This window comes from Mesoplodon densirostris, chromosome 1 (genome assembly GCF_025265405.1).
Source record: "Mesoplodon densirostris isolate mMesDen1 chromosome 1, mMesDen1 primary haplotype, whole genome shotgun sequence".
NCBI lineage: Eukaryota > Metazoa > Chordata > Mammalia > Artiodactyla > Ziphiidae > Mesoplodon > Mesoplodon densirostris.
In genome coordinates this window covers 63343572-63355253 of record NC_082661.1, presented here as the reverse complement: position 1 = coordinate 63355253, position 11682 = coordinate 63343572, and the positions used below count along the sequence as shown (strand labels likewise).

The 11682-nt window shown below is 51.4% G+C and overlaps 1 protein-coding gene across 1 annotated transcript; it reads right to left on the bottom strand.

The window, feature by feature from the left end:
- Positions 1-1657: 1657 nt before the first annotated feature.
- Positions 1658-5283, bottom strand: LOC132493409 (homeodomain-interacting protein kinase 1-like). The gene is made up of 2 exons (XM_060103915.1): positions 3572-5283; positions 1658-3469 (listed from the first exon to the last, which is right to left on the bottom strand). Exons 1-2 carry the CDS (start codon positions 5216-5218, stop codon positions 1658-1660), a joined length of 3459 nt encoding a protein of 1152 aa, XP_059959898.1. The 5' UTR covers positions 5219-5283.
- Between the last annotated feature and the right edge of the window lie 6399 nt (positions 5284-11682).

The following is an 11682-nucleotide window of genomic DNA, read 5'->3' as shown; positions in this document are numbered from 1 at the left end:
CCATGGTGAAACAACTGGTCTACCACTCTGGGGGGCCATACTTTCAGCTGCAATCCTCAACTTAGCAGGCTTTGGAAATCGCTCCCTTGGGGCCTCTCCCCTCAAACAGGCACTAGACTAATCACTAAGGTAGATTCACCATTTTCTGGTTTATGGCATGAAGATTCCTGGATTCCATCCAAATACACTGAGTTCGAACTGGGAAAGGGACCCAAGAACACGAATTTTAAGCAAATACCTCACAGGACTCTGAGCCTGGGGTCCAGAGATCGGCATTTCCATGAACACTGGTTTAAAAGCAAATACGATGACCATCCAGCTTCATTTCTTCTCTACTTTCTCTTTTTGATGGAATTTTTTTTAATTGCAATTCCTACATGCACTTATTATATAAGTCTTAATAAGAGAGCATTCAATTTGCTGCTGGCATACAAAGAAAGCTACTTTAAAGCATAAATGCTATTCACAACGTTTCTTATCTGGTTTCAGATCCTTTAGCTTTAGCTTTCTCCCCAAATAAATCACATAGAATGAAGGGAGAGCTGAGGCAAAGAGAGAAAGAGGTGTATTATTGAAAATTCATACTAATATTCAGGCAAAGCTCATCAATGCCAACAACCTTTAGGCAAAGCTCATCAATGCCAGTATCGCATAATACAAAGAGACTTGGCATATAATAAAACAACGACCACCATACAATAATAACCACCTTAATGGCTTTTCCAATAATAAAATTTAAGCTAAATCAGAGAGAAGGACTTTTTAAAAATAATTTAAAAAGAATGCACAGGGCTTCATTTAGAAAGAATACCTGGTGCTTTCACGGTAGGTGTGGATTCTCTCACACTAAGTTACCAGCAAATGGTGAGCTGCCTTTTTAACACTACTTTAATAATAAACACAGGAGCAACTGAGAGAATCCCAACAGTAACAGAGAATAGTATGTAACCAGTTTTGCAAAAATAACAATTTCCCACTAAATATAACATGACATGAAAACAAATGTAAAACACTGTAAGCTTAAATGTCCCCTTAGCAAGGGTAAAATTTTGAGGAGAAATGCGAGATAGTAAAATACAGACTTGTGCAAGCTGCTCTTAAGATAAGCAATTAAGTCTTGGTTTTTAAACAAGCAGAAAGTAATGATTTTTCTTTTCTTGTTACCAGATTTCAAGTTCTTCTATCAGCATTTTTCCTCTGACCAGCAATTACAATAAAATAAAGTTAAATAAAGAGGAACTTCACTTGTTTTTTAAAAGCATTTATAGAAATCAAGTCAGAAAGAGAAAATATTTTTCAAAGGTTAACTTCAGAATGATCTCTCTTCCTTAGTAACTGCAGACGATGGGCATCTGAGCTCTTCCAAATACCAAAAATGCCGTCACAAAAATAAAGAATTAAAAAATAGGGCAGACTTTGGGAGACTACAACAATGCAGTCAACACTGAGACAGGTTCCCCAGAGAAAAGCCTTCTGCTTCAGTGTGCCCCTGCAGAGCAAGTTGCTGGCTAAGGAGTTTCAGGAGAGGGTGAGGGAGGAGCTCATCACAGCCCATTAAGAACTCTGACCCCTCCTCCCTCACACTCAGCAACTACAAGATAGAATACTGGCTGGTCTTCGTAGGGCTCACTGGGTATCCAGTGCAAATGGTTGAGCCTCAGGAAGACCCAATGTAAGACTGGGTGGCAAATTGGTGTTGGTACTGAGCAGGGGCCACGCTGGCACAAGTGAGGAGACTGGGCCCAACACTGACAGGGACCTGGTGCACCAGAGTGCTAGGGTGGGTGGTATATGCTGCAGCATGCCTTGAGGAGCCTTGCGGGGAGAAGAGATGAGCAATGGAGCTGGTGGAGCCCAATGCAGCAGCAGAAGTGGGGGCAGCATACGTATACAGGTGAGGCTGGCTTGGCAGGTGAGCAGGGGCTGGGGCCAGGTGTGGGTGCCCGGTCGAATGTAGTGGACTGCCATGCTGGAAGGCGTAATGGGCTTGGGAGAGTGGGGTCACAAACGCCTGCTGCCTGCGGGGGGCAGGGTTGCTGCTTCTCTCCTGCGAGCTTGGAGCTGACGATGACTGCTGGTTCTGGCTAAGGTTGAGTGGCTGTGCTGCGCCGGTCCCCCCACGCTGAGCTCGATATCCTGTGGGGGTGATACAGCATCCAGATGACTGCCCACTCACTGAAGCCACTGGCTTGGTCTTACTGCTCAGGAGACCTGAGGCCTGGGTTGCTACAGTGCAGTCACCAAGCTGAGTTTTCAGTGGAGGTACAATGATGGTGCGGGTGCCAGTGCCATCCCCCACGACTCTGCCGGGACCCTCCGGAAGGGGTCCACTATTGCCCCGGAGAGCACTCAGGGTATCAATGGAACATGGGCTGCTCAAGGAAGAATCAGAGTCTGGAGAATCATTGACAGTGACATAACTGATGACATTAGACCTTGCCTTCAGGCCAGAGCTATTGGGCTTATATTTGTTGTCCTCTTCCTCATCAGTGTCACTGCGGATAGTGATGACACTCACACGAGGGCTGGGAGTATCTGGAATGATGATTGGCTGATGCTGATCTTGTACAGGGACTAGGGAATTATAAGAAGATGTGGTACGGAGGGGGCTACTCCCAACCAGAGAATAGACTTGAGAAGGCAGAACATCCAGAGAGGACTTAGAAGAGACTGGAGCAGACTGCTTATTCTTCTTTGAAGGGAGGAAACTGGATTCTTGTTGTCTGACAACATGGGCAACGCCAACATTAAGGGGCTGAGCAGTGGCCAATGTCACATGGTTAGTCAGCAAGGATGGCTGCTGCATAATAGTGCTGTACTGGTTGCCATCAGAGTGGGCATTCCTCCAGTCTGTGAGCTGCTGGCCACTGCCCATGGCCTCTGGAATCACTGCAGTGGGCCGGACTGAGTTGTGTAGAGCTACCCCAGGCAACTGTTGCCAACTTGAAGGCAGGAGAATTTGTTGGGTTCCTCCGGGCCAAGCCTGCAGTACAGCGGCAGTCTGTTCAACCAGCGCCGGCCGGCTTGCTGCGCAGCTCAGAGTAAAGGGCACCGCATACTGCGGTGTGATGGTGGCTACTTGAGGGTGGAGACTTGCTACCATTAGTGGTGTACAGCTTCCCTGTGGAAGAACTCCCGACTGTCTCTGTAGTGGCTGAGCAGCTGGTGCCTGGGGTACAATGGGCACAGCATTATCCATCCTCACAGGGAATCCAGAATGCTTTGTTGTTGCTTGTAGTCCAGTTTGAAAAGCAGGTGGACATACTATAAATGTTTGTTGGAATGGATCTGTCTGAGTGCAAATATGGGTGGTTCCAGGCTGCAAGCAAACACCCTGCTGGGCAACTCCAGGAACTGGTGCTGCAGATGATGGGTACAAAGCCGACTGGTACTTTAGCAGTGAGACATCTGAATTAGCCAGAGAAAGAGTAGCAGCTGCTGCAGTAGAACTGGAAGCTAGAACACTGGCCTGATTGTGCACGGTATTAAGTTGGTTGCTGAAGCTCATGGTTAGATTTGTGCTTGTATTTGGGGCAACGTGCGTGGTGAAGGGACTCTTGATCTGACTCACTGTATCATACATGTGAACCCTCCGTTTGCAGATCTCCATGTTCTGAAAACAAGACTTAACATGATTGCTATGTGGAAAATCCAGAAGGTGAGTCATTGTCACAAACTGATGGTTAAGAGTTTTCAGAGGAGTAATTCTCTTATCCGCATCAATTGTTAGCAGTTTTTTTAACAGATCAATGTATTCTCTTCGATCCGCCTTCTCTGCCAACATATCTGTTCCCTCTAAGTCTGTGGACATGTTCACCTGAGCCATATCATCTAAACAATTAAAAATGTACTTTCGAGCTTCTTTTGATCTGATCCCAGTCTCCAATTCATGTTCTTCAGGTGTCTTAAGCCTCCACAGTGGGTACCCCAAAGTAGGATCTCTGTTGAAAAACCTGGTTATTTTGGTTCCGGCACTGAGAAGATATTCAGCTGGCAGGCCTTGTGTTCGTGAAATGTAACGAATCTGATCATATTCTGAAGCACCAGGATAAAGAGGCCACCCCAGGAACAGCTCAGCTATCACACAGCCCAATGACCACATGTCAATAGCTTCACAAAATGGTAATCCAAGAATAATTTCAGGGGCTCTGTAGTAACGTGACTGTAAGTAGGCTGAGCACACAGCTTTGGAAACGTGACTAGCAGAACCAAAGTCAATGACCTTCACTCGGTAGGGTTGGCGCACTGGATCGACCAGCATTATGTTTTCAGGCTTAAGGTCAGTGTGAATTAGACCAAGGCTCTTGAGCTTCATCAGGGCTGTGGCCACCTGCTGCAAGATGGGTCTGATGTACTTGAGTGGCAGTGGGCTAAACTTGTTCTGCTTTAGAAAATCATATAAGTTCTGCTCCAGCATCTCGAACACAAGGCAGGTATGATTCTTATGCTGAAAGCACTCATAAGAGCGGACAAAATGATACTCATCGGCATTTTCACTGCTTAGGCGGGAAAGGATGCTCACTTCAATCTGTCCTTGCCTGGCATAGGAGGGGTGGTTCTTCAAGATTTTAATAGCCACAATTTCCTTGGTGCTCCGCTTCCAGCACTTAGCCACCTGTCCAAATGTTCCCCGGCCTAAGAACTCCAAGACTTCATAGCTGTTTGTCATAGAGCAAAGGATCTCATGCTGGACCAGCTGGTAATCCCCTTCTCCACTGGAACTGCTACTCTTCGTGGTCACGGTGGTGGTCGTGGCAGAAGCACCCACCGCAGTCCTGTTTTGCAGCACGAGAGGGGGATGTTCTTCTATGATTTGCACGCTACCGTTGCTGTCAAATTCCTCACTTTTTCTTTTCAATCCACATTTCTGATGTGGCTCAAGCAAAGAAACGTTGCTTCTGTGAGTCAGGGTCTGGCTGCTTTGGAAGGCTGATGTAGCAGCAGAGCTATCAGCAGCTGTGACAACAATATGCTCCACTACAAGAGCTGGGAGGAGGAGGCCCTGGTCGTAAGCAGGGATGTTGAAGTTTGCTACCTGGTGAGAAGAGCTGGTTTGCCCTTGTGTGGCTGGGAGGGTTTTGCTGTGGGTATAGTATTTGTCGTTGCTGCTCTGTCCAGAAACATCCCAACCAGAAGCCTCTATTTTCAGTTTCTTTGCACTGCAGAAGGCACTCGACGACACTGATGGGGGGGAAAACACCTCCAGCTGTGATGCCATACCGCCGGTGTGTCTGGTTCTCAGCCGCCAGCTGGGGCTGCAGTGAGAAGGCGGAGGAGGAGACGAGATCCGGGGCCCTGCCGCTGGGTCATCATATCCCCCGCGCGAGCCGGCCCGGGCCCCGGCCCCCGCCCACCGGAGCCTACCCGTGCCCGTCTCACGGGGGGAGCGCCCCCAGCCTCCCTCCAGCTCCGCTGCTCAGTCTCTCGCTGCCGTCCGGGGCCACCGCTGGGCCCCCTCTTGAAGCAATGTTTGAAGGAATTTCTTTTCAAAGGATCTGTGTAGGTGCTATCTAGGGTTTTGCGGGGTGGGAGGGCAGATGGGAACTGCCCAACTTCTGAGCCCACCTTTGTGAGTTCTGGGAGTGGCAGCCCTGCCTCCCATTGTGAGGTCAGCTGAGGTGCCCAAACCGAGCCCAGGCTCAGCCAATCAGATGCTTACTCCTGGGCTTGTGCATGAGACACACTGAGGCAGAGGCACTTTCCACTTCATCCTAGCAACGATGTCAACATGCCAGCAGCCACAGCCAGAGTCTAATGGTGGCAGCCGTGGCCATACACCCATCAGGGGTCCTGTTGCATGTCCTGAGTCCCACTCCTCCGGGCTCCCAAGCCTGGCTAGCCAGCCTTTCTGTCACTTCGCTAAGCCACCCCGTATCCAGTCCGGTTTTTCTTTTTTTTTTTTTTTGGCTAAAATTACCCAGAATTGGCTTCTGTCATTTTTAACAATGCATCCTGACCTTGATCAAATCTCAGAGCGAACTCTTGTCCCTGCAAAACTGATTTTCTTCATATTTTAAACAGTCCCGACGAAACAATATTTGGTTTAAAGTTTTATTATTTTCAACCTATCCTTTGATGCACTTTGCTTCACCTTACTAGATACACAGAAATAGTCCAGCGTGGAACTCATAAGGAAGTTCATTAAAAAATCATGGGATACATTAAGAAAACAAAACTAAACTAAAGGGAGCTGCTGCAGCGACCAGAGTCCTGGCTTTCAAGACTGGGGAGTCTCTAGCCCCGCTGATGAGCTCTGTGACAGCAGTTGCTTACAATCCCCACGCTTTCCTTTGTGCTAGTCTGTAAAATGGTGTTTTAAATAGTGTGGGAGGGTTGGAAATAGAATAGGGACAACGCCTGGCACACACACACAACTGGCCGTCGATTGAGGGTCTGGACTGCCCCTGCGAACGGCAATATTCTCAACTCCACCGTGGCCGCCAGGCTCACCCTGACAGGCAGAACAGCTTCCAGAACACTGAAGGAGGAAACTCACAAATGAGTGAGAAAAGTAACTTCACACACATTGAATAAGAGGAAGTTGCTGATATTCAAGTCTTTTGAAAATGGCAATTTCATATGGTCCAAGCAACCAAAGAACAGCAGCTGTTTGGGTCTCCAAGTGGGTCTCTGTTGGGGTGGGGGGAGGGGACGTTCAAGGACCTCAATCACACCTGCTTGTGTTAACAAAGATCTGCCGCCTCTCTCAGAAACCCGGGAAAACCTTCCTCCTGCCCGGGCAGGAGCAAGGTCAGCAGCCGCCGCGGGCTGCAGGCGCAACCTCTTGCTACGGAAAGCTGGTGGCGCCGCTTCCCCAGCCTTCCCCTCCAACCCACCGCCAGGCCGGGGCCGCTCCTGCCCTCGCTCCCTCCGCGCCAGGAACCTTTCCCCGGCTGCGGGACAAAGGATGGGCGGCAAGGCGGGCGCGGGAAACCAGGAGACTCGAGGAATCCGCCGTCGCCTGGGGGAGGGGGTTGCCGGAGTAACTTGGCTGCAGCGAGAGAGTCGGCGCCGGTTCCGCGCCGAGGCGCGGGTTGGCTTGGACTGGGGTCGCCGTCCTAAGCCGTGTGCCCCAGGGCCCCCTGATCGCATCCCCCGACGCCCTCGGAGAGGGCTTTCGAGGAAACTGACCTCGGGCCCCCGACTCTCCCGCACCGCGAAGCTCCTCCTCTGTCCACGCTTCCCTTTGTTGTCCTGGCCGGCGCCTTACCCAGCGGGGTGCGCCTCCATCACCCCGTTCTCCATCAGGCAATCGCCAAAAGTCCCCGCGCTGTCCACCCAAAGCGGACCAGGGGGATGCATCAAGCCAGGGGTGCGTGCGCGCGCTCCCAGAGGGGCAAAGCGATAAGGCCTCCCGTGGCACCCCCCAGAGCCCCGCTCCTGTGATGGTCGATTGCACCGCGTACTTCTTTTGGCAAACCAGAGGAAGGTGACCCCTTTCCATACCCAGCTGGGGAGGGTCAGTGTCCCGCACCCCTCGTTCCACTCCCCAGGACTCCCTTCACCGCCCAACAGTTCCCAAGCCCCGGACCAACCTCGCCTCGTCCGCCGCCCTCTCAGAGAACGAGCCGGTAGCCTCGGGGTCTGGGTCCCACTCGCGCTCCCACCGCCTGCTCGCGCCCCGGAACCTGGCCGGCCACATCCGCCAGCTCCCCTCCAGTGGGCGGAAAGAAGACCCACCACGCAGCCCGCAAAGTTTGCGTGCCTCTGCGCCCTGCCCGGAACTCTCGCAGGGTCCACCTCGCCAGCCCCGCGGCTCCTCTGGTTCCCCCGACGCTCCCGGGCTCGCACCACCTGCCGCGGCCCGGGGAGAGCGTGCCGAGGGTTGGGAGGAGAAGGGAGCAGAGCAAGCCCCTCCATTCCCCATTCTCCGCCCCCAGCTTTCTGGAAAGGGGTGCACTCAGCCCCCGGCTCGGGGCCGCAGACCCCTTCCTACCTCCGGCGTGAGGACGCGGCTACTCACCGTGCGCCCGGTCCAGCTCCCGGTTAGCCCTCGCCGCCGCTGCCGCCCCCGTCTTTCCTCCCAGCCCTGCTCGGCCGGCCCCCGCTCATGAATGATTTATGAGTCGGCTTCGGGGACCACCGGGATGGCTTCCGGAGAGGCCGCCCCGCTGCCCCGCTGCCCCGCGCGCCGGCCAGACCCCGGGACGGAGCGGGTCCGGAAAGGCGCCTGCCTTGGAGGCGCGCCGGCGAGGCCCAGGGTGCCCTTGGGGACCTGTTGCGGCCTCCCCAGCTCCCGGGCGGGACTTGCGGATGAGGCTGCCGCAATGCACTGCTTCCTGAAATGTACTCACCCGCGGCGGGAGAGCTGAGCGCGCAGCCAGGTGGCGGGTGGGGACTGGCTCGGTACTTTAGAGGTAGCTAATCCTGGAGTTCGGCCCGCGCGCTCCCAGTTGGACCAGCTAAGCAGCTTCGCCACGATACCCCGGGGCACCCACTGGGACCCAGCTGCATCCATTTCCTGGGGCTAGAGCCCCGCTCAACCGAGCACGTCCCTCCCACAGGACCCAGGCCTCCTTGAGGCAGGCTGAGCACTCTACTTGGAACGTCGCTCCTCTTCTAAAAACTTCGCATCTCTCTGGTTCCACCTCAGACCTGCCTTGGTTGACTCCCTCTGCCGCTTTAGACGCTTCTAATGCCAGTTTCCAAGACTTAAAAAAAAAAATTACTCAAATAAAACAAAACCCCAATTATTTGGTTCGTTAGCGTGTACCAATCGTAATGCTAGTGGCTGGAGCTATAAAACCGGCAAAAAGTAGCCCTTGCTCCCATGTACGTACACAGGCATCCACTATAGCTCCAAATACACGGAGCTTTCATTACTCCTTTCATATCGGTCTCTTGGCTGTGCGTTGCCTGCCATCCCCTCAAGCTGAGGGGTGGGGACCTTCTGCCACAAGCAACCACTCCCTCTTCTAACTGTGCTCACCTCACTCCTCACTCACTACTTCCTATCTTGAGTGGACAGTACTCTCTGGTAGGAAGAATAAGACTAATGGAAGAAAAGCACCTTCCGGAAGTTAGCACACAGTAGGTGTTTAATGTTTGTGATATGGATGGATTGATGGATGCCTGGAAGGATGGACAGACTGACAATTGAATGATGGACAGGAAGGTTAACTCAACAGCTCTTTCACTTACCCCAGAATCTAGCATAAAACAGGTGCTCGAAAGGGCATTATTTTTGTTTGATTTAAATTTAAACTGATCTTGAATGTGCATACTTCCTGGATAAATGCTAGTTCAGGAAACTTCTGAAAACTGCACTATAGGCATGCAAAGTTAGATGGTGCCCTGAGACATCTAATCAGGCCTGCTGTTTCTTCGTCTGAAAGTGGTCAGGGCCTCTGCTTGAACACCTCCAGAGGCCCCAGCACTTCTGCTCAAGGGCAGCCCTCTTTGGGTGGGGCCCAGAGGTGAGTTCTTCCCTCCTGAGGGCAGCCAGCTCTGCCCTGCCTCAAATTTTGGCCCTGTCCCTTTTCACCACTGTGACTTTGGCTGCTTAATCTCACTGAGCCTGTTTCCTTGTCTGCCAAGTAAAAATAATTATGCCTCAGGAAGCTCATTTTTACTCCTAATAATAATGATGATGATGGGGCTTCCCTGGTGGCGCAGTGGTTGAGAGTCCGCCTGCAGATGCAGGGGACACGGGTTCGTGCCCCGGTCCGGGAAGATCCCACATGCCGCCAAGCGGCTGGGCCCCGTGACCCATGGCCGCTGAGCCTGTGCTCCGCAACGGAAGAGGTCATAACAGTGAGAGGCCCGCGTACCGCAAAAAAAAAAAAAAAAAAAAAAAACGAAAGAAAGAAAAAATAGAAAATGTAAGAAGAACAACGACATGAAAAAGAACAGTCCAGGATCCTTTGGAAGGCAACAAAGCAGAACCATAAAACTGGGCAAGCACAGCCTGGAAAAGCTGAGTGAAGTTAGAGGAGTCTAGAGATTCACGAGGACAAAAAGCAGAAGGAAACATTCGCATGCATGTCTTTCTGCAAAACATTTCAGAAGCCATTTAATGCTGTCTGAAGGTGCAAAAATGCATAAACCCAAAAAGAGGATTTTAGAGGTACCTAAGTTGTAGTGGTAGAGGGGTAAGGGGTGCGAGGGGGTAAGAAAAGTAAAATTAAGGGAAATTCCCCTTAAATCTCAGGGAAAATCTCCTGGTAAGGAGACCTAGAGATACAAGGAATACTAATGAACATCTTAAGAGTACACTGAAATCAAATTTAAATCAGTAAAATGATTGAAGCAGGGTAATAGGTATCAGGGGTTCTATTTTGTGCTGGTTTGAAATTTTCCATTATAAGAAGGTAAAAAAGAAAGAAAAGAACGTCAGTGGCTGGAATACTGGAAGATGGGAGGTGCAGTGGGCCTGCAGTGAGGGTGTGATGGCTGCGGGGTTGGGGGCCAGGGCTGAGTTGAGTGTGGGGTGGAAGACCAGAGTTAGCAAACCAGGGGCGAACTCTGCCCCCTGTCTCCTCTTGGCTACTTTTCTCACATTGGTTCTTAAGGAAGGAAAATGTCAAACACCTCAAAAGTTCAATAGATAAGGGCCAGCAATGGGGGTAAAGTTACTCTCTCTTGTTGATGGGCCAGACAGGAACACAGATTCTGGAACAGACCAACCTGGGTTTGAATCTGACTCTGGCACACCTAACTCTATGGGTCACCTTGGACATGTTACCCAACTCTCATGCGCCTCAGTTTCCTCACCTGTAAAATGGAATTAACCCTGGTAGTACTGCTGGGTTTTGAGAGCATGAAGGAGGTAAGGCATGTATGGCACCTGCACATCAGAAGGTTCCAGTAAGTGCTTGCTCTGTCCTCCTTACCACACCAGCCCTGACTGTATTTAGGGCAGGACAATGGTCCCTCTTTAGACTCCAGCCTTGCCTCTCCAACCAGCAGGTCTGGGGCTGGCTGGCTGAACTGGATAAAGTGATATCAGAAAGACAGTGGAGCCACAGGTTAGAGAATGGCTCTGACACACCCAGTCTCCACCCCCCACTTCAAGAAGGCAGCTCTTTGGTACAACTGTGCTGGATGGTACACGAGGACCACATCATCGCCACAGCTTGTTGCCTCCACGGGAAAACCATCTGAATGTGTCCTACTGGCCTTCACAGGCACCGAGAAAACAGAACACGTGTCTGAAAGGGAGACCAACTTACTATTTTTCCTTTTGTCATTCTCAAAACTACAGGTTTGTTCCTTCTCTAGAGTTTTCCATCTTAACTCATGGCTCTAAGCAGTCTCCCAAGAGAGAAATTCAACCTTGCCTGTATTAAGTGTTGGTCATTTGTTGAGCTGTCCAACATGCAGCCCTTTTCCAGCTGGGACAAGCTCCCCTTTGTGGTGAGTGGTAGTGGGTTACAGTCCAGCATCTTCCACCACAAATGCCAGGGGCTTATCCTCCCATTCACCTGTCATGCACCCAAGGCATGGCCTTACCCAGGCCCGACCAGCTGGCCACTCCTGCCCGTGACTTTGACTCTGGAGTGTGTGCCGCAGCAAAGACCGTGATGCCAGTTGCCAGAAACCGTGTCCTAACCAGGCTGTGTCCACTGCCTTTGCATCTGATTCTGTTCTCCAGCCTCCTGACAAGACCAGGAGCCATCCAACACCCTTCCGGTATGCTCCTTTCCTAAGCTTAGCCAGAGTTGCTTTCTGCCGATGCCTGAG